A 21911-nucleotide genomic window follows, 5' to 3' on the forward strand; every position below is an offset into this window, starting at 1 on the left:
AGGGTAGAGTACGGTAGGGTAGAGTACGGTAGGGTAGAGTAGAGTATGGTAGGGTAGAGTACAGTAGGGTAGGGTAGAGTACGGTAGGGTAGGGTAGGGTAGAGTATGGTAGGGTAGAGTAGAGTATGGTACGGTAGAGTATGGTACGGTAGGGTAGAGTATGGTACGGTAGGGTAGAGTATGGTACGGTAGGGTAGAGTAGGGTAGGGTAGAGTACGGTAGGGTAGAGTACGGTAGGGTAGAGTACGGTAGGGTAGAGTACGGTAGGGTAGAGTATGGTACGGTAGGGTAGAGTAGGGTAGGGTAGGGTAGAGTACGGTAGGGTAGAGTAGAGTAGAGTAGGGTAGAGTACGGTAGGGTAGGGTAGAGTATGGTAGGGTAGAGTAGGGTAGAGTATGGTACGGTAGGGTAGGGTAGAGTACGGTAGGGTAGAGTACGGTAGGGTAGAGTACGGTAGGGTAGAGTACGGTAGGGTAGAGTACGGTACGGTAGGGTAGAGTATGGTAGGGTAGAGTAGGGTAGAGTATGGTACGGTAGGGTAGAGTAGGGTAGAGTACGGTAGGGTAGAGTAGGGTAGAGTAGGGTAGAGTATGGTAGGGTAGAATACGGTAGGGTAGGGTAGAGTACGGTAGGGTAGAGTAGGGTAGGGTAGAGTAGAGTATGGTAGGGTAGAGTACGGTAGGGTAGAGTACGGTAGGGTAGAATACGGTAGGGTAGGGTAGAATACGGTAGGGTAGGGTAGAGTACGGTAGGGTAGGGTAGAGTAGAGTATGGTAGGGTAGAGTACGGTAGGGTAGAGTATGGTAGGGTAGGGTAGAGTAGGGTAGAGTAGAGTACGGTAGGGTAGGGTAGGGTAGAGTAGGGTAGAGTATGGTAGGGTAGAGTACGGTAGGGTAGAGTATGGTAGGGTAGGGTAGAGTAGGGTAGAGTACGGTAGGGTAGAGTAGGGTAGAGTAGGGTAGAGTATGGTAGGGTAGAGTACGGTAGGGTAGAGTAGGGTAGGGTAGAGTACGGTAGGGTAGAGTACGGTAGGGTAGAGTACGGTAGGGTAGAGTAGGGTAGAGTAGGGTAGAGTATGGTAGGGTAGAGTACGGTAGGGTAGAGTACGGTAGGGTAGAGTACGGTAGGGTAGGGTAGAGTACGGTAGGGTAGGGTAGGGTACGGTAGGGTAGGGTAGAGTACGGTAGGGTACGGTACACTAGAGTACGGTAGGGTAGAGTACGGTAGGGTAGGGTAGAGTACGGTAGGGTACGGTACACTAGAGTACGGTAGGGTAGAGTACGGTAGGGTAGAGTACGGTACGGTAGAGTACGGTAGGGTAGGGTAGAGTACGGTAGGGTACGGTACACTAGAGTACGGTAGGGTAGAGTACGGTAGGGTAGGGTAGAGTACGGTAGGGTAGAGTACGGTAGGGTAGAGTACAGTAGGGTAGAGTACGGTAGGGTACGGTACACTAGAGTACGGTAGGGTAGAGTACGGTAGGGTAGAGTACAGTAGGGTAGAGTACGGTAGGGTACGGTACACTAGAGTACGGTAGGGTAGGGTCCAGTCCAGTACAATACAGAGCAGTACTGTATAGCACATTATAGACGTCTATGTTTTGGCCAAATAGATGTCAATGTTTGGGCTCTTGGAGGGTTGGAGCCCCCCTGCTGACTTTGCATCTCAGTACTCTACTTGTCCACGACCCACATGCTGGTCCTCTGTAGCTCAGTTGGTAGAGCATGACCCATGCAGCTTTAAAAAGACAGCCTCAATGGTGCTGCCTGTTCTGTCACAGACTCCATCATGTCACAGATACAACAATTTAGCCACACAACACAAACTCTATGGGATCAATTGTTTCGGTTGTGACATTTTGCAGTTCTGACTTATTTTGGACTTTAAATAATCCCCATAGCTACCACATGGCTGGCTATTTTTCATTTTGACAGATACTTTAGTTCCAAAACCGTGCTAAACATATTTCTTGATATATTAGATGTTCGGTAGTGACATTTCTTAAAAATACATGAAGATTGACCAACTTGCTCACTCATTTTCTCCAAAATGTTTGCAGACAGATTGCTCACCATGTGGCCATGCTGGAGAGGGGTGGTAGGGTAGGGTAGGGTAGAGGGGTGGTAGGGTAGGGTAGGGTAGAGGGGTGGTAGGGTAGGGTAGGGTAGAGGGGTGGTAGGGTAGGGTAGGGTAGGGTAGAGGGGTGGTAGGGTAGGGTAGGGTAGAGGGGTGGTAGGGTAGGGTAGGGTAGAGGGGTGGTAGGGTAGGGTAGGGTAGAGGGGTGGTAGGGTAGGGTAGGGTACGGTAGAGGGGTGGTAGGGTAGGGTAGGGTACGGTAGAGGGGTGGTAGGGTAGGGTAGGGTAGGGGGGTGGTAGGGTAGGGTAGGGTAGAGGGGTGGTAGGGTAGGGTACGGTAGAGGGGTGGTAGGGTAGGGTAGAGGGGTGGTAGGGTAGGGTAGGGTACGGTAGAGGGGTGGTAGGGTAGGGTACGGTAGAGGGGTGGTAGGGTAGGGTACGGTAGAGGGGTGGTAGGGTAGGGTAGGGTAGAGGGGTGGTAGGGTAGGGTAGGGTAGAGGGGTGGTAGGGTAGGGTACGGTAGAGGGGTGGTAGGGTAGGGTACGGTAGAGGGGTGGTAGGGTAGGGTAGGGTAGAGGGGTGGTAGGGTAGGGTAGGGTAGAGGGGTGGTAGGGTAGGGTACGGTAGAGGGGTGGTAGGGTAGGGTAGGGTAGAGGGGTGGTAGGGTAGGGTAGGGTAGAGGGGTGGTAGGGTAGGGTAGGGTAGGGTAGAGGGGTGGTAGGGTAGGGTAGGGTAGAGGGGTGGTAGGGTAGGGTAGGGTACGGTAGAGGGGTGGTAGGGTAGGGTAGGGTACGGTAGAGGGGTGGTAGGGTAGGGTAGGGTAGGGGGGTGGTAGGGTAGGGTAGGGTAGAGGGGTGGTAGGGTAGGGTAGGGTAGAGGGGTGGTAGGGTAGGGTACGGTAGAGGGGTGGTAGGGTAGGGTAGGGTAGAGGGGTGGTAGGGTAGGGTAGGGTACGGTAGAGGGGTGGTAGGGTAGGGTACGGTAGAGGGGTGGTAGGGTAGGGTACGGTAGAGGGGTGGTAGGGTAGGGTAGAGGGGTGGTAGGATAGGGTAGGGTAGAGGGGTGGTAGGGTAGGGTACGGTAGAGGGGTGGTAGGGTAGAGGGGTGGTAGGGTAGGGTAGGGTACGGTAGAGGGGTGGTAGGGTAGGGTACGGTAGGGTAGGGTACGGTAGAGGGGTGGTAGGGTAGGGTACGGTAGAGGGGTGGTAGGGTAGGGTAGGGTAGAGGGGTGGTAGGGTAGGGTACGGTAGAGGGGTGGTAGGGTAGGGTACGGTAGGGTAGGGTACGGTAGAGGGGTGGTAGGGTACGGTAGGGTAGGGTACGGTAGAGGGGTGGTAGGGTAGGGTAGGGTACGGTAGAGGGGTGGTAGGGTAGGGTAGGGTACGGTAGAGGGGTGGTAGGGTAGGGTAGGGTACGGTAGAGGGGTGGTAGGGTAGGGTACGGTAGAGGGGTGGTAGGGTACGGTAGAGGGGTGCAATCTCATCACCTGGTGACATGTGTAGGGGTGTGGCTTAAGGTACATTCATTCTACAGTCTTTTTAAAGTGTGTGTTTCAGTAGTGACATCGAAAGTGGGGACAATATTTTTCAGAGAAAGATGTTTTAAAATCAACAAAACGACTAATTATGTCAGTATCTTGCAATGCATTAATAGAACAACTCAAGATGTTCTATTGAAATAATAGTGTTCAAAAACAATCAAAAATCATGATTTTGTTTTATTTTCCAACATGAAGTTTAGGAGTCAGTGTTTGGGCCAGCCACCTCTATAGAAACATGTGTATTAACAAGGACTGGGTGCTACAGTGGATTAATTTAACAATATGTTTGTTATTGCCTTGGATTGAATTAGAACATATCATTATGTAAATAAATGTCCTACATTTGGAGACTTAACTGTTTTTTAAAATAGTTTTTGAGGGGTGGGACTGCAATTTGTACCACTTCTGTAGAATCACCTACATAGTACACTTCCTTTAACCAAGGTCCTGTTCCCTACATAGTACACTTCCTTTAACCAGGGTCCTGTTCCCTACATAGTACACTTCCTTTAACCAGGGTCCTGTTCCCTACATAGTACACTTCCTTTAACCAGGGTCCTGTTCCCTACATAGTACACTTCCTTTAACCAGGGTCCTGTTCCCTACATAGTACACTTCCTTTAACCAGGGCCCTGTTCCCTACATAGTACACTTCCTTTAACCAGGGTCCTGTTCCCTACATAGTACACTTCCTTTAACCAGGGTCCTGTTCCCTACATAGTACACTTCCTTTAACCAGGGTCCTGTTCCCTACATAGTACACTTCCTTTAACCAGGGTCCTGTTCCCTACATAGTACACTTCCTTTAACCAGGGTCCTGTTCCCTACATAGTACACTTCCTTTAACCAGGGTCCTGTATAATGAACAGGGTACCATTTCAGACCCAGCCATGTAATACAGTGACGTCGTTGTACCATAACTCAGTAGTTTGATAACGGATGGATGAAGGAGGAGCCCCTCTCTCCCTAGCCTGGTTGAACCCTATCTCTCCCTAGCCTGGTTGAACCCTATCTCTCCCTAGCCTGGTTGAACCGGACTGAACCCTATCCCTCCCTAGCCTGGTTGAACCCTATCCCTCCCTAGCCTGGTTGAACCCTATCCCTCCCTAGCCTGGTTGAACCCTATCCCTCCCTAGCCTGGTTGAACCGGACTGAACCCTATCCCTCCCTAGCCTGGTTGAACCGGACTGAACCCTATCTCTCCCTAGCCTGGTTGAACCAGACTGAACCCTATCCCTCCCTAGCCTGGTTGAACCATATCCCTCCCTAGCCTGGTTGAACCCTATCCCTCCCTAGCCTGGTTGAACCCTATCCCTCCCTAGCCTGGTTGAACCGGACTGAACCCTATCTCTCCCTAGCCTGGTTGAACCCTATCCCTCCCTAGCCTGGTTGAACCGGACTGAACCCTATCCCTCCCTAGCCTGGTTGAACCGGACTGAACCCTATCCCTCCCTAGCCTGGTTGAACCCTATCTCTCCCTAGCCTGGTTGAACCGGACTGAACCCTATCCCTCCCTAGCCTGGTTGAACCATATCCCTCCCTAGCCTGGTTGAACCCTATCCCTCCCTAGCCTGGTTGAACCCTATCCCTCCCTAGCCTGGTTGAACCAGACTGAACCCTATCCCTCCCTAGCCTGGTTGAACCATATCCCTCCCTAGCCTGGTTGAACCCTATCCCTCCCTAGCCTGGTTGAACCCTATCCCTCCCTAGCCTGGTTGAACCATATCCCTCCCTAGCCTGGTTGAACCCTATCCCTCCCTAGCCTGGTTGAACCCTATCCCTCCCTAGCCTGGTTGAACCCTATCCCTCCCTAGCCTGGTTGAACCCTATCCCTCCCTAGCCTGGTTGAACCCTATCCCTCCCTAGCCTGGTTGAACCCTATCCCTCCCTAGCCTGGTTGAACCCTATCCCTCCCTAGCCTGGTTGAACCCTATCCCTCCCTAGCCTGGTTGAACCATATCCCTCCCTAGCCTGGTTGAACCATATCCCTCCCTAGCCTCGTTGAACCCTATCCCTCCCTAGCCTGGTTGAACCCTATCCCTCCCTAGCCTGGTTGAACCAGACTGAACCCTGCGCTCACCAACATTGTCTGATTTAGTGCCTTTTGATTTAGTGCCTGGGCTTGTCCACTCTGTTGTAATGAATCCTGTGTGGCTTGTGGGCATTGTAGAGGGAAACAGAAGATGACAACCTCATCTAGCGTCTACTGGAGGTTACCTGACGTAACCCCGGTTCTGTTTCTCTCACGACCCCATTTTCAAATCCCCTAGTTTTGGGAAAAACGCTGCTTCAGGGTATCACCTTCTCGCCCTCAGGAGGACGGTAGTCGCCCGTTCCTGGTCTCCAGTCCCACAAACGGAGCAGAGTCTCAGCGGGAGGGTTGGGTGGCCCACGACCCCTACGACCTGCACTACGGAGACACCCACTACTACAGCTACAGCCGTGACTGCTGGGACTGGACGGCCATGCCACGCACCCGCTTCGCCTCAGAGTACGGCTTCCAGTCCTGGCCCTCCTTCTCCACCTTACAGAAGGTACTGTACCAAGGTTGGGGATGGCCACATTTCAATTCCTGTATTGTACTACCTTCACGTCATCCAGTGATTTTAGATTTTCTCTGCCCTCAGGTGTCTGTGTCAGAAGACTGGAGCTATGGGAGTCACTTCTCTTCTCACCGTCAGCACCACCAAACTGGCAACCAGCAGATGCTCCAGCAGGCTGGGCTACACTACCAGCTCCCAGCCTCGGCAGATCCACTGAAGAGATACAGAGACACGCTTTACATCACACAGGTACCCCTTCAGAAAGGATTCACACCCCTGTGAGACTTTTTCCACATTTTGTTGTGTTACAGCCTGAATTTAAAAGTGATTAAATTGAGATTTTTGGTGACTGGCCTACACACCATATCCCATAATGTCAAAGGAATTATGTTTTTTTTTTCGAAATGTTTACAAATTAATTGTTATGGCAAGCCTAAATATGTTCAGGAGTAAAAATGTGCTTAACAAGTCACATAATAAGTTGCATGGATTGTTTAACATGATTTTTGAATGACTACCTCATCTCTGTACCCCACACATACACTTATCTGTAAGGTCCCTCAGTCAAGCAGTGAATATCAAACACGGATTCGACCAGGGAGGTTTTCCAATGCCTCGCAAAGAAGGGCATTGAATATCCCTTTAAGAATGGTGAAGTTATTAATTACACTTGGGATGGTGTATCAATACACCCAGTCACTACAAAGATACAGGCGTCCTTTCCTAACTCAGTTGCCCGAGAGGAAGGAAACCGTTCAGGGATTTCACCACGAGGCCAATGGTGACTTAAAAACAGTTACAGAGTTTAATGGCTGTGAAAGGAGAAAACTGAGGATGGCTCAACAACATTGTAGTTACTCCACAATACTAGCATAATTGACAGATTGAAAAGAAGGAAGCCTGTACAGAATAAAAATATTCCAAAACATGCATCCTGTTTGCAACAAGGCACTAAAGTAATACTACAAAAAATGTGGCAAAGCAATTCACTTTTTGTCCCGAATACAAAGTGTTATGTTTGGGACAAATTCAATACAACACCACTGAGTACCGCTCTCCATATTTCCAATCAAATCACATTTTATTTGTCACATGTGCCGAATACAACAGGTGTACACCTTACAGTGAAATGCTTACTTACAGCCCTTAACCAACAATGCAGTTTCAAGAAAAATACAATGCAAATAGCCCGGGTAGCCATTTGATTAGCTGTTCAGGCATAGTGGTGGCTGCATCATGTTATGTGTATGCTTGTAATCGTTTTTCAGGATAAGAAAGAAATGGATTGGAGCTAAGCACAGGCAAAATCCTATAGAAAAGCCTGGTAAATCTGCTTTCCACCAGACACTGGGAGATTAATTGACCTTTCATCAGGACAATAACCTAAAACAGTGGCCAAGTTAGTTTTTATTTAATCTACTTGAAAATCTATGGCAAGACTTGAAAATGGTTGTCTAACAACGATCAACAACCAATTTGACAGAGCTTGAAGAATCTTTAAAAGAATAAAGGGCAAATGTTGAACAATCCAGGAGTGGAAAGCTCTTAGAGACTTACCCAGAAAGACTCACAGCTGCAATCGCTGCCAAAGGTGATTCTAACATTTTCTGAGGCGTGAATACTTATGTAAATTAGATATTTCTGTATTTCATTTTCAATAAATGTGCAAACATTTCTAAAAACATGTTTTCACTTTGTCATTAAGGTGTATTGTATGTAGATGGGTGACACATTTAATTTAATTTATTTTTAATCCATTTTGAATTCAGGCTGAACACCACAACATGTGGAATAAGTCAAGGGGAATAAGTCAAGGGGTATGAATACTTTCTGAAGGCACTGTACATTACACAGGTACACCAGACGCTTTACACCACAGCCAGAGATCAGAGCGTGTGTTCACTTTGCCTTGACACACACATATATATATATATATATATATATATAGCGACTCCATAGGAGCCTACAGCCATCTGTCTCAGGGTTCACTATGACTGGTCTTCCTCCAGGTCATGCAGGCCCAGTGTGTTAAGGCCCAGACAGAGTTCTACCGCCGCAGCCAGAGTGAGGTCATCGAGGGCAAAGGTCACACCATGGGAGCTCTCTATTGGCAACTCAATGATATCTGGCAGGGCCCTTCCTGGTCCTCTATAGGTAGGTACTGTTACTGTGTGTTACTGGAGGGCATTTACACATTACACATCTGCATGTACTGGAGGGCATTTACACATTACACATCTGCATGTACTGGAGGGCATTTACACATTACACATCTGCATGTACTGGAGGGCATTTACACATCATACATCTGCATGTACTGGAGGGCATTTACACATTACACATCTGCATGTACTGGAGGGCATTTACACATTACACATCTGCATGTACTGGAGGGCATTTACACATTACACATCTGCATGTACTGGAGGGCATTTACACATTACACATCTGCATGTACTGGAGGGCATTTACACATTACACATCTGCATGTACTGGAGGGCATTTACACATCACACATCTGCATGTACTGGAGGGCATTTACACATTACACATCTGCATGTACTGGAGGGCATTTACACATTACACATCTGCATGATTATGTCCCATGTTGCCTTTTGTCTGAAGTGTCCGTTAAAATAAAATACTTTAAAATGTTAAAAACATGTTTAGCAGATGTTATTGCGGGTGTAGCGAAAAAGCTTGTGTTCCTAGCTCCAACAGTGCAGTAATATCTAACAATTCACACCAATAAACACAAATGTTAAAATGGGTCGAGAGTTTCAAGTTCCGTGGTGTCCACATCACCAACGAACTATCATGGTCCAAACACACCAAGACAGTCGTGAAGAGGGCACGACAACACCTTTACCCCCTCAGGAGACTAAAAAGATTTGGCATGGGTCCTCAGATCCTCAAAAGGTTCTACAGCTGCACCATCGAGAGCATCCTGACTGGTTGCATCACCGCCTGGTATGGCAACTGCTTGGCCTCCGACCGCAAGGCACTACAGAGGGTAGTGCGTACGGCCCAGTACATCACTGGGGCCAAGCTTCCTGCCATCCAAGACCTACAGTGGGGAGAACAAGTATTTGATAAACTGCCGATTTTGCGGGTTTTTACTACTTACAAAGCATGTAGAGGTCTGTAATTTGTATCATAGGTACACTTCAACTGTGAGAGACGGAATCTAAAACAAAAATCCGGAAAATCAGATTGTATGATTTTTAAGTAATTAATTTGCATTTTATTGCATGACATAAGTATTTGATACATCAGAAAAGCAGAACTTAATATTTGGTACAGAAACCTTTGTTTGCAATTACAGAGATCATACGTTTCCTGTAGGTCTTGACCAGGTTTGCACACACTGCAGCAGGGATTTTGGCCCACTCCTCCATACAGACCTTCTCCAGATCCTTCAGGTTTCGGGTCTGTCGCTGGGCAATACGGACTTTCAGCTCCCTCCAAAGATGTTTTATTGGGTTCAGGTCTGGAGACTGGCTAGGCCACTCCAGGACCTTGAGATGCTTCTTACGGAGCCACTCCTTAGTTGCCCTGGCTGTGTGTTTCGGGTCGTTGTCATGCTGGAAGACCCAGCCACGACCCATCTTCAATGCTCTTACTGAGGGAAGGAGGTTGTTGGCCAAGATCTCGCGATACATGGCCCCATCCATCCTCCCCTCAATACGGTGCAGTCGTCCTGTCCCCTTTGCAGAAAAGCATCCTCAAAGAATGATGTTTCCACCTCCATGCTTCACGGTTGGGATGGTGTTCTTGGGGTTGTACTCATCCTTCTTCTTCCTCCAAACACGGCGAGTGGAGTTTAGACCAAAAAGCTCTATTTTTGTCTCATCAGACCACATGACCTTCTCCCATTCCTCCTCTGGATCATCCAGATGGTCATTGGCAAACTTCAGACGGGCCTGGACATGCGCTGGCTTGAGCAGGGGGACCTTGCGTGCGCTGCAGGATTTTATTCCATGACGGCGTAGTGTGTTACTAATGGTTTTCTTTGAGACTGTGGTCCCAGCTCTCTTCAGGTCATTGACCAGGTCCTGCCGTGTAGTTCTGGGCTGATCCCTCACCTTCCTTATGATCATTGATGCCCCACGAGGTGAGATCTTGCATGGAGCCCCAGACCGAGAGTGATTGACCGTCATCTTGAACTTCTTCCATTTTCTAATAATTGCGCCAACAGTTGTTGCCTTCTCACCAAGCTGCTTGCCTATTGTCCTGTAGCCCATCCCAGCCTTGTGCAGGTCTACAATTGTATCCCTGATGTCCTTACACAGCTCTCTGGTCTTGGCCATTGTGGAGAGGTTGGAGTCTGTTTGATTGAGTGTGTGGACAGGTGTCTTTTATACAGGTAACGAGTTCAAACAGGTGCAGTTAATACAGGTAATGGGTGGAGAACAGGAGGGCTTCTTAAAGAAAAACTAACAGGTCTGTGAGAGCCGGAATTCTTACTGGTTGGTAGGTGATTAAATACTTATGTCATGCAATAAAATGCAAATTAATTACTTAAAAATCATACAATGTGATTTTCTGGATTTTTTGTTTTAGATTCCGTCTCTCACAGTTGAAGTGTACCTATGATAAAAATTACAGACCTCTACATGCTTTGTAAGTAGGAAAACCTGCAAAAATCGGCAGTGTATCAAATACTTGTTCTCCCCACTATATATACTAGGCAGTGTCAGAGGAGGTCTCCAGCCACCCTAGTCAGACTGTTCTCTCTGCTGCCGCGCAGCAAGCGGTACCGGGGTGCCAAGTCTAGGACCAAAATGCTCCTTAACAGCTTCTACCCCCAAGCCATAAGACTGCTGAACAATTCATCAAATGGCCACCCGGACTATTTGCATAGTCACTTTACAAATTACCCCCGCACATTGACTCGGTACCGGTACCCCCTGTATATAGCCTCGTTATTGTTATGTAATTTTCTTGTGTTACTTTTTGGTTTAATTATTTTTTTTTACTTTAGTTTATTTAGTAAATATTTTCTTAACTCTATTTCTTGAACTGCATTGTTGGTTAAGGACTTGTAAGTAAGCATTTCATGGTAAGGTCTGCAACTGTTGTATTCGGTACATGTGACAAATAAAATGTGATTTGATTATCTAAAAGTAAAATAATGGAATGAAGAAATATATAAATATTAGGACGAGCAATGTCCGAGTGGCATTGATTAGAATACAGTATATACAAATGAAATGAGTAGTATGTAAACATTATTAAAGTGACTAGTGTTCCATTATTAAAGTGGCCAGTGATTCCATGTCTATGTAAGGTGCAGGGTTGAGTAACCGGGTGGTAGCCGGCTAGTGATGGATATTTAACAGTCTGATGGCCTTGAGATAGAAGCTATTTTTCAGTCTCTCGGTCCCAGCTTTGATGCACCTGTACTGACCTCGCCTTCTGGATGATAGCGGGGTTAACAGGCCGTGGCTTTGGTGGTTGATGTCCTTGATGATCTTTTTGGCCTTCCTGTGACATCGGGTGCTGTAAGTGTCCTGGAGGGCAGGCAGTGTGCCCCCGGTGATGCGTTGGGCAGACCGCACCACCCTCTGGAGAGCCCTGCGGTTGCGGGGGGTGCAGTTGCCGTACCAGGCGGTGATACAGTGGGGGAAAAAAGTATTTAGTCAGCCACCAATTGTGCAAGTTCTCCCACTTAAAAAGATGAGAGAGGCCTGTAATTTTCATCATAGGTACACGTCAACTATGACAGAGAAATTGAGATTTTTTTTTCCAGAAAATCACATTGTAGGATTTGTAATGAATTTATTTGCAAATTATGGTGGAAAATAAGTATTTGGTCACCTACAAACAAGCAAGATTTCTGGCTCTCACAGACCTGTAACTTCTTCTTTAAGAGGCTCCTCTGTCCTCCACTCGTTACCTGTATTAATGGCACCTGTTTGAACTTGTTATCAGTATAAAAGACACCTGTCCACAACCTCAAACAGTCACACTCCAAACTCCACTATGGCCAAGACCAAAGAGCTGTCAAAGGACACCAGAAACAAAATTGTAGACCTGCACCAGGCTGGGAAGACTGAATCTGCAATAGGTAAGCAGCTTGGTTTGAAGAAATCAACTGTGGGAGCAATTATTAGGAAATGGAAGACATACAAGACCACTGATAATCTCCCTCGATCTGGGGCTCCACGCAAGATCTCACCCCGTGGGGTCAAAATGATCACAAGAACGGTGAGCAAAAATCCCAGAACCACACGGGGGGACCTAGTGAATGACCTGCAGAGAGCTGGGACCAAACTAACAAAGCCTACCATCAGTAACACACTACGCCGCCAGGGACTCAAATCCTGCAGTGCCAGACGTGTCCCCCTGCTTAAGCCAGTACATGTCCAGGCCCGTCTGAAGTTTGCTAGAGTGCATTTGGATGATCCAGAAGAGGATTGGGAGAATGTCATATGGTCAGATGAAACCAAAATAGAACTTTTTGGTAAAAACTCAACTCGTCGTGTTTAGAGGACAAAGAATGCTGAGTTGCATCCAAAGAACACCATACCTACTGTGAAGCATGGGGGTGGAAACATCATGCTTTGGGGCTGTTTTTCTGCAAAGGGACCAGGACGACTGATCCGTGTAAAGGAAAGAATGAATGGGGCCATGTATCGTGAGATTTTGAGTGAAAACCTCCTTCCATCAGCAAGGGCATTGAAGATGAAACGTGGCTGGGTCTTTCAGCATGACAATGATCCCAAACACACCGCCCGGGCAACGAAGGAGTGGCTTCGTAAGAAGCATTTCAAGGTCCAGGAGTGGCCTAGCCAGTCTCTAGATCTCAACCCCATAGAAAATCTTTGGAGGGAGTTGAAAGTCCGTGTTGCCCAGCGACAGCCCCAAAACATCACTGCTCTAGAGGAGATCTGCATGGAGGAATGGTGCCAAAATACCAGCAACAGTGTGTGAAAACATTGTGAAGACTTACAGAAAATGTTTGATCTGTGTCATTGCCAACAAAGGGTATATAACAAAGTATTGAGAAACTTTTGTTATTGACCAAATACTTATTTTCCACCATAATTTGCAAATAAATGTATTCAAAATCCTACAATGTGATTTTCAGGAAAAAAAAATCTCATTTTGTCTGTCATAGTTGACGTGTACCTATGATGAACATTACAGGCCTCTCTCATCTTTTTAAGTGGGAGAACTTGCACAATTGGTGGCTGACTAAATACTTTTTTCCCCCACTGTATATGGACAAGCAATGTCAGAGCGGCATGGACTAAGATACAGTAGAATATTATAGAATAGAATGCAGTATATACATATGAGATGAGTAGTGCAAGATATGGAAACATTATTAAAGTGACTAGTGTTCCATTTCTTAAAGTGGCCAGTGATTTCAATAGGCAGCAGCAGCCTCTAATGTGTTACATTTTAGTCATTTAGCAGACGCTCTTATCCAGAGCGACTTACAGTTAGTGAGTGCATACATTTTTCATACTGGCCCCCCGTGGGAATCGAACCCACACCCCTGGCGTTACAAGCGCCATGTTCTACCAACTGAGCTACAGGAGGCTTCATATCATACAGTGCCTCTGAAGCAGAGGTGAGTCCGGCTCATGCCTGCGACTTCAAAATCAGTCACCCTCGGCGGAAGGGGAAATTGCCTTTTGGTCTCACGGTCAAGACGTTGGTTTCTCCCATGGGAGACCAGGGTTCAGATCCTGCGCTTCACTGTTCTTCTTCTTCGTCTGCAGAGTTTGGTGGGAAGTGGAAGATGCTGCATTACTTTGCCCAGGACTTCTTCTCCCCTGTGCTGCCGGTGGGCTTCGAGGACCAGGGTAGTCTGGTGGTCTATGCTGTGTCTGACCTGAGCCACGACCTTCACCTCAGGACTGTGGTACGTTGACCCTCTCGCCATTTTTAACCCATAAAATAACTGTTTCTCAATACCACATTGAGTCCACACATTAAAAACACAGAACACAGAAACATGTCTGTTTATTAACCTATTGATGCAGACAGATCCATAATTATCTTGATAAAGATTAGCAAAAAATACTGTATAAAATAAATTATACAAATATTGATCTACAGTGCATTCGGAAAGTATTCAGACCCCTTGACTTTTTCCACATTTGTTACGTTACAGCCTTATTCTAAAATGGATTAAATTAATTTTTTTCCTCATCAATCTACACACAATACCCCATGATGACAAAGCGAAAACAGATTTCTTGAAAATGTTGCTAATTTATTAACAATACAAAACAGAAATACCTAATTTACATAAGTATTCAGACCCTTTGCTGTGAGACTCGAAATTTAGCTCAGGTACATCCTGTTTCCATTGATCATCCTTGAGATGTTTCTACAACTTGATTGGAGTCCACCTGTGGTAAATTCATTTGATTGGACATGATTTGGAAAGGCACACACCTGTCTATATAAGGTCCCACAGTTGACAGTGCATGTTAGAGCAAAAACCAAGCCATGAGGTTGAAGGACTTGTCCGTAGAGCTCCGAGACAGGATTGTGTCGAGACACAGATCTGGGGAAGGGTACCAAAACATGTCTGCAGCATTGAAGGTCCCCAAGAACACAGTGGCCTCCATCATTCTTAAATGGAAAAAGTTTGGAACCACCAAGACTCTTCCTAGAGCTGGCCTCCCGGCCAAACTGAGCAATTAGGGGAGAAGGGCCTTGGTCAGGGAGATGACCAAGAACCCGATGGTCACTGACAGAGCTGTAGAGTTCCTCTGTGGAGATGGGAGAACCTTCCAGAAGGACAACCATCTCTGCAGCATTCCACCAATCAGGCCTTTATGGTAGAGTGGCCAGACAGAAGCCACTCTTCAGTAAAAGGCACATGACAGCCCGCTTGGAGTTTGCTAAAATGCACCTAAAGACTCTCAGACCATGAGAAACAAGATTCTCTGGTCTGATGAAACCAAGATTGAACTCTTTGGCCTGAATGCCAAGCGTCACGTATGGAGGAAACCTGGCACCATCCCTACGGTGAAGTATGGTGGTGGCAGCATCATGCTGTGGGGATGTTTTTCAGCGGCAGAGACTGGGAGACTAGTCAGGATCGAGGGAAAGATGAACGGAGCAAAGTACAGAGAGATCCTTGATTAAAACCTGTTCTAGAGCGCTCAGGACCTCAGACTGGGGCGAAGGTTCACCTTCTAACAGGACAACGACCCTAAGCACACAGCCAAGACAACGCAGGAGTGGCTTCGGGACAAGTCTCTGAATGTCCTTGAGTGGCCCAGCCAGAGCCCAGACTTGAACCTGATCGAACATTTCTGGAGAGACCTGAAAATAGCTGTGCAGCGACGCTCCCCATCCAACCTGACAGAGATTGAGAGGATCTGCAGAGAAGAATGGGAGAAACTCCACAAATGCTGGTGTGCCAAGCTTGTAGCGTCATACCCAAGAAGATTCGAGACTGTAATCGCTGCCAAAGGTGCTTCAAGTAATATAAAAAAAATCTACAAAAAGATAGGAGTCAAGATTATTGGTAACCCTAATTTCAGTACACCCCCCTGTTTTATGAGATTGGAGAACACATTGGGAGGGATCTTAGACCATTCCTCCATTCAGAATCATTCCAGATCCTTGATATCCTTTGTCTGCGCTTATGGACTGCCCTCTTCAATTAAAACAACATGTTTTCAATGGGGTTCATGTCCGAAGATTGAGGTGGCCATTGCAAAATGTTTATTTTGTGGTCAATTAACAATTTCTTCGTGGATTTTGATGTGTGTTTGGGGATATCAGCCTCCTGGCAGAGGCAAAAAGGTTTTTGGCAAATATATGCTGGTACTTGGTAAAGTTCATGATGCCATTGACCTTAACAAGGGCTACAGGACAGGTTGAAAGCAAAATGGTTCATCTTCGATTTTATGGGGCTATGTTGGTTCCACTGGTCCTGAGGCCCTTTTTAAGGTCATGAAATATTCCAGGTACTTGGACATTTTAGCCAACAACCTGGATGCCTCCGCCAGGATGCTGACACTTCCAAGTGGATCTTCCAGCAAGATAATAACCCCAAGCACACATCAAAATCCACAAATCAATGGTTTATTGACCACAAAATCAACATTTGGCAATGGCCATCTCAGTCTCCAGACTTGAACCCAATTGAAAACCTCTGGTTTGAATTGAAGAGGGCAGTCCATAAGTGCAGACGAAGGATATCAAGGATCAGAAAATATTCTGATTGGAGGAATGGTCTAAGATCCCTCCCTATGTGTTCTCCAATCTCATCAGGCATTATAGAAAAAGGCTCAGTGTCGTTATCCTAGCAAGGGGAGGGTGCTAGAATATTGAAAACAAGGGTGCCAATAATATTGACCCCTATCTTAAAAATGTTTTTATTACTTGTTAAACAAAATCTCTTTCTCTGAGCAATTGTATTAGTATAAAATAAAATACTTGTAATTCTTTTTACAATAAAGTTCAGTATTTGTATTTATTTTATACACTCTTCTTTCTCGTCTTTATCAAGGGTGTCAATAATTATGGACCTGACTGTATTTATGTAAGTACTTCACTACTGCCCTTTAGAACCAGTCCCCAGGCAGGCGAAGTGGATAACTATTTTCCTCCGTAGTCCCCAGGCAGGCGAAGTGGATAACTCTTTTCCTCCGTAGTCCTCAGGCAGGCAAAGTGGATAACTCTAATCCAATAGTCTGCTGCTGGAAAAACGTATGTGTTATGGCTTTACACCCTCTGCTATAATGTGGATAAAGAGTTACCTGTCTAACAGAACACAGAGGGTGTTCTTTAATGGAAGCCTCTCCAACATAATCCAGGTAGAATCAGGAATTCCCCAGGGCAGCTGTCTAGGCCCATTACTTTTTTCAATCTTTACTAACGACATGCCACTGGCTTTGAGTAAAGCTTTGAGTAAAGCCAGTGTGTCTATGTATGCGGATGACTCAACACTATACACGTCAGCTACTACAGTGACTGAAATGACTGCAACACTTAACAAAGAGCTGCAGTTAGTTTCAGAATGGGTGGCAAGGAATAAGTTCAACCTAAATATTTCAAAAACTAAAAGTATTGTATTTGGGTCAAATCATTCACTAAACCCTAAACCTCAACTACATATTGTAATGAATAATGTGGAAATTGAGCAAGGTGAGGTGACTAAACTGCTTTGAGTAACCCTGGATTGTAAACTGTCATGGTCAAAACATATTGATACAACAGTAGCTAAGATGGGGAGAAGTCTGTCCATAATAAAGCGTTGCTCTGCCTTCTTAACAACACTATCAACAAGGCAGGTCCTACAGGCCCTAGTTTTGTCACACCTGGACTACTGTTCAGTCTTGTGGTCAGGTACCACAAAGAGGGACTTGGGAAAATTGCAATTGGCTCAGAACAGGGCAGCACGGCTGGCCCTTAAAAGTACACGGAGAGCCAACATTAATGATATGCATGTCAGTCTCTCCTGGCTCAAAGTGGAGGAGAGATTGACTTCATCACTACTTGTTTTTGTAAGAGGTGTTGACCAGCTGAATGCACCGAGCTGTCTGTTTAAATTACTAGCACACTGCTCGGACATCCATGCATACCCCACAAGACATGCCACCAGAGGTCTCTTCACAGTCCAGAACAGACTACGGGAAACACACAATGCTACATAGAGCCATGACTACATAAACAACACTTTATGGAACAGCGCGGACTGTGAAGAAACACACACACACACACACACACACACACACACACACACACACACACAGGCACACACACACACACACACAGGCACACACACAGCATTCGCAAACACATGCTAACACACGCACTCTACACACACACATTTTAATATTGTTATTTTGCTGTATTATTGATGTTGTATTGTAAATATGTTATGGTAGAGTAGTATGTAATAAGGTGTTGTGTTATGGATTGTTTTATTGTATGTAAATTGGGGTTGGACCCCAGGAAGAGTAGCTGCTGCCTTGGCAACCGCTAATGGGGATCCCTAATAAACCCCAGGAAGAGTAGCTGCTGCCTTGGCAACCGCTAATGGGGATCCCTAATAAATAAAAACACCATCGGTGACAGAGTAGTGATTGTAGACTGATTTATCTTGTTATCAGGTTTCGGTGTATGAGTGGAGCAGTCTGGATCCTGTGTGCACTGTGGCTTCCGGACAGGTGCTGGTGGAAGGAGGAAGTGCTGAGGTCATCCACAAACAGCCAATCACAGCCCTGCTGGCGGGGTGTGGGGGTGGGAGCTGTACCCGCCTCACCTGTCTCCTGACCTTTCACCTTGAGGATGTCAACGGCCAGCAAGGTCCCATCAACCACCTCTTCCTCAGCTCACCCAAAAAGGCCCAGGGGATGCTGAGACCCAACATCACTGTAAGATGAACCAATAGGAAGGACACACTCTCCAGCAGCACAATGACATCATCACAACTGACTGCAGCATCTTCGTTAGTTCTGGTTCTAATTACGTCACATCAATCATATTTGTCCGCTGGATCTCCTATAGGGCAGTTGGGGTTAATATACAGATTGTTATTGGATAGATAAGGAGTGCCCGTCCCCCCCGTCTCTCTGGATGGCAGCATGACTAATGTATACACTCTTATGGTAGTCTGGGTTAATACACAGCTTGTTATTGGTTGTGCGTTTATAATACATTACGCATAGTTCATAGGGTGTTATAAACGTGCCTATAACACATCACGAATATGTTATTGATAGGAATGGACCAGGAGTGCTCCGTTTTCAGCCCGTCTCTCTGGATGGCAGCATGACTACCGTAGTGACCCCTCTCTCTCTCTCTCCTCTCAGGCCAAGGTGCAGCAGGACGAGGTGGGAGAATACACCGTGACCCTGCAGTCCTCCGCCGTAGCAGCCTTCGTATGGCTGGATGTGGGGGACGTCCCAGGACGATTCGGCACCAACGGGTTCCTCATGGTCACCAGGAACAGAACAGTGACCTTTAACCCCTGGGGTCTGACCAGTACCCAGCAGCTAGCCAAGGCTCTGACTGTTACGTCATTGAGAGATGTGTACTGACATGGCATCCTATACCCAACGTAGTGCACTACTTTTGACCAGATCCCTATGGGTTGTGTACTATATAGGGAATAGGGTGCAGTTTGGGACGTACTTACTGAACCACTACCCAGTACCCAGGAGTTAACCCAGACCCTCTCTATAACCTCTCTGAGATGAGTACTGAGACCCTCTCTATAACCTCTCAGAGATGAGTACTGAGACCTCTCCCTAACCTCTGAGATGAGTACTGGGACCCTCTCCCTAACCTCTGAGATGAGTACTGAGACCTCTCCCTAACCTCTGAGATGAGTACTGAGACCCTCTCCCTAACCTCTGAGATGAGTACTGGGACCCTCTCCCTAACCTCTGAGATGAGTACTGAGACCCTCTCCCTAACCTCTGAGATGAGTACTGAGACCCTCTCCCTAACCTCTGAGATGAGTACTGAGACCTCTCCCTAACCTCTGAGATGAGTACTGAGACCCTCTCCCTAACCTCTGAGATGAGTACTGAGACCCTCTCCCTAACCTCTGAGATGAGTACTGAGACCTCTCCCTAACCTCTGAGATGAGTACTGAGACCCTCTCCCTAACCTCTGAGATGAGTACTGAGACCTCTCCCTAACCTCTGAGATGAGTACTAAGACCCTCTCCCTAACCTCTGAGATGAGTACTGAGAATAAGAATCATGCAAATCATTTGTTGTTGTGACAGCCAAATATGTTAATGACACGTGAGGCTGCTGAAAACCTTTATTGAAATGACAAAAAAGTGTCAGTAGTTTGCTGAAGATGGCGCCAAAAGTTAGGCTAATTACATGGGAGTAACGGGAGTACCGGGAGTACCCTACGTCTGTACCCTGCTCTGTGGTGTGGTCACGTTAACATTTACATTTACATTTTAGTCATTTAGCAGACGCTCTTATCCAGAGCGACTTACAGTTAGTGAGTGCATACATTTTTATTTTTTATACTGGAATCGAACCCACAACCCTGGCGTTGCAAATGCCATGCTCTACCAACTGAGCTACATCCCTGACGGCCATTCCCTCCCCTACCCTGGACGACGCTGGGCCAATTGTGCGCCGCCCCATGGGTCAGCCACGCCTTGCCTGGAACTTAATCAATTAAGAAAATCTAATTTTCTGGTGCTCCTAAATTTCATGTGGTGCGCCTAATTTTTTTAAGTAGGGAAAACCAGTGCTACCAATCTTTTTTTTTGTTTTTTTTTGCCCTGACTGAAACCCTCTCCCTAACCTCCCTCAGAGATGAGTACTGAGACACGAGAAACCCCAACACTCTCAGACGGTGGATGGACAATGTTGTGTGTGAGATTTGTTGTAAATAAGATATCATTGAAGGAATTTGCAATAATAAAGTAAATGGAGATATATTTTGTATGTTTGTATTTTGCTATAATTTAGATTTGTCGATTTCAGACTACAATGAAAGTCCAATGTTGTTGGTAAGGCTTTACATACACTAATTAACTATCTAACTACTGTAGGCCATTGGGTTTAGGAGCCTACAGTAAATTGGAATACCATTAAGTGATATCCACAAGGAGCCAGTGGGAATAAATTACCAAAGTACCCTTCATATTTCACTTTGTCTTCACTGTCCCCGCTACCCAAAACTACACGTTCTAAAACTGGGATTGAAGTAACAGTCCATTTTACCATTGTTCCATGTGTTGTCATATGGGGGCTATCAATTTATTCCCATTTAATCCTCTACTAAATGTTTTCATTCTGTAATTGAACATGTTGCAATTTGCCAGGCAAGTGTGTGGTCAGTCAGAACGGTCACCTCCATATTGGTCTCCCCCGAGGTGATCTTTTAACCGCTAGAGGGCTTTCTGATCACTGCAACTGCTGATAGGATAGCCCCGCTAGTATTGATTCAGTTACTGATAGGATAGCCCCGCTAGTATTGATTCAGTTACCGATAGGATAGCCCCGCTAGTATTGATTCAGTTACTGATAGGATAGCCCTGCTAGTATTGATTCAGTTACTGATAGGATAGCCCCGCTAGTATTGATTCAGTTACTGATAGGATAGCCCCGCTAGTATTGATTCAGTTACTGATAGGATAGCCCCGCTAGTATTGATTCAGTTACTGATAGGATAGCCCCGCTAGTATTGATTCAGTTACTGATAGGATAGCCCCGCTAGTATTGATTCAGTTACTGATAGGATAGCCCCGCTAGTATTGATTCAGTTACTGATAGGATAGCCCTGCTAGTATTGATTCAGTTACTGATAGGATAGCCCCGCTAGTATTGATTCAGTTACTGATAGGATAGCCCCGCTAGTATTGATTCAGTGAACATCACAGGACGAACTATGTCACCTCTACAGGATCAGTGTCCCGAATTCGGGACAGTTGCTGCTCAATATGCGATATGTGACTAGAATGGCATTGTAAACAACAGCCAACTTTCCAGGACATAGACATGTCTTATATTGTCAGAAAGCTTAAATGATTGTTAATCTAACTGCACTGTCCAATTTACAGTAGCTATTACAGTGAAAAAATACCATGCTATTGTTTGAGGAGAGTGCACAACAACACAACACTTTTATAACGGCAACTGGTTTGGTACATTCACCTCTGAAGGTAAATAATGTAATTTTGCTCTGATTTGTCATCCTGAGGGTCCCAGAGATAAAATGTAGCATAGTTTTGTTTGATAAAATCCATTTGTATATCCTAACACGATCCATGTTGAATACAGCATTTTGCA

The 21911-nt window shown here is 46.1% G+C and overlaps 1 protein-coding gene across 1 annotated transcript in view; it reads left to right on the forward strand.

Moving 5' to 3' along the window:
* Window positions 1-20557, forward strand: part of LOC311121666 (beta-mannosidase-like) — a 51807-nt gene extending 31250 nt beyond the window's left edge. The window contains exons 12-17 of the mRNA XM_084196125.1: window positions 5932-6150; window positions 6244-6408; window positions 8169-8313; window positions 13893-14035; window positions 18255-18518; window positions 18957-20557. Of these exons, the coding sequence (XP_084052251.1) occupies window positions 5932-6150; window positions 6244-6408; window positions 8169-8313; window positions 13893-14035; window positions 18255-18518; window positions 18957-19184 (1164 nt within the window). The 3' untranslated portion in view covers window positions 19185-20557. The remainder of the gene's footprint in view (window positions 1-5931; window positions 6151-6243; window positions 6409-8168; window positions 8314-13892; window positions 14036-18254; window positions 18519-18956) is intronic.
* The last annotated feature ends 1354 nt before the right edge of the window (window positions 20558-21911 follow it).

Source organism: Coregonus lavaretus (assembly GCF_964263955.1).
Source record: "Coregonus lavaretus genome assembly, contig: HAP1_SCAFFOLD_728, whole genome shotgun sequence".
NCBI lineage: Eukaryota > Metazoa > Chordata > Actinopteri > Salmoniformes > Salmonidae > Coregonus > Coregonus lavaretus.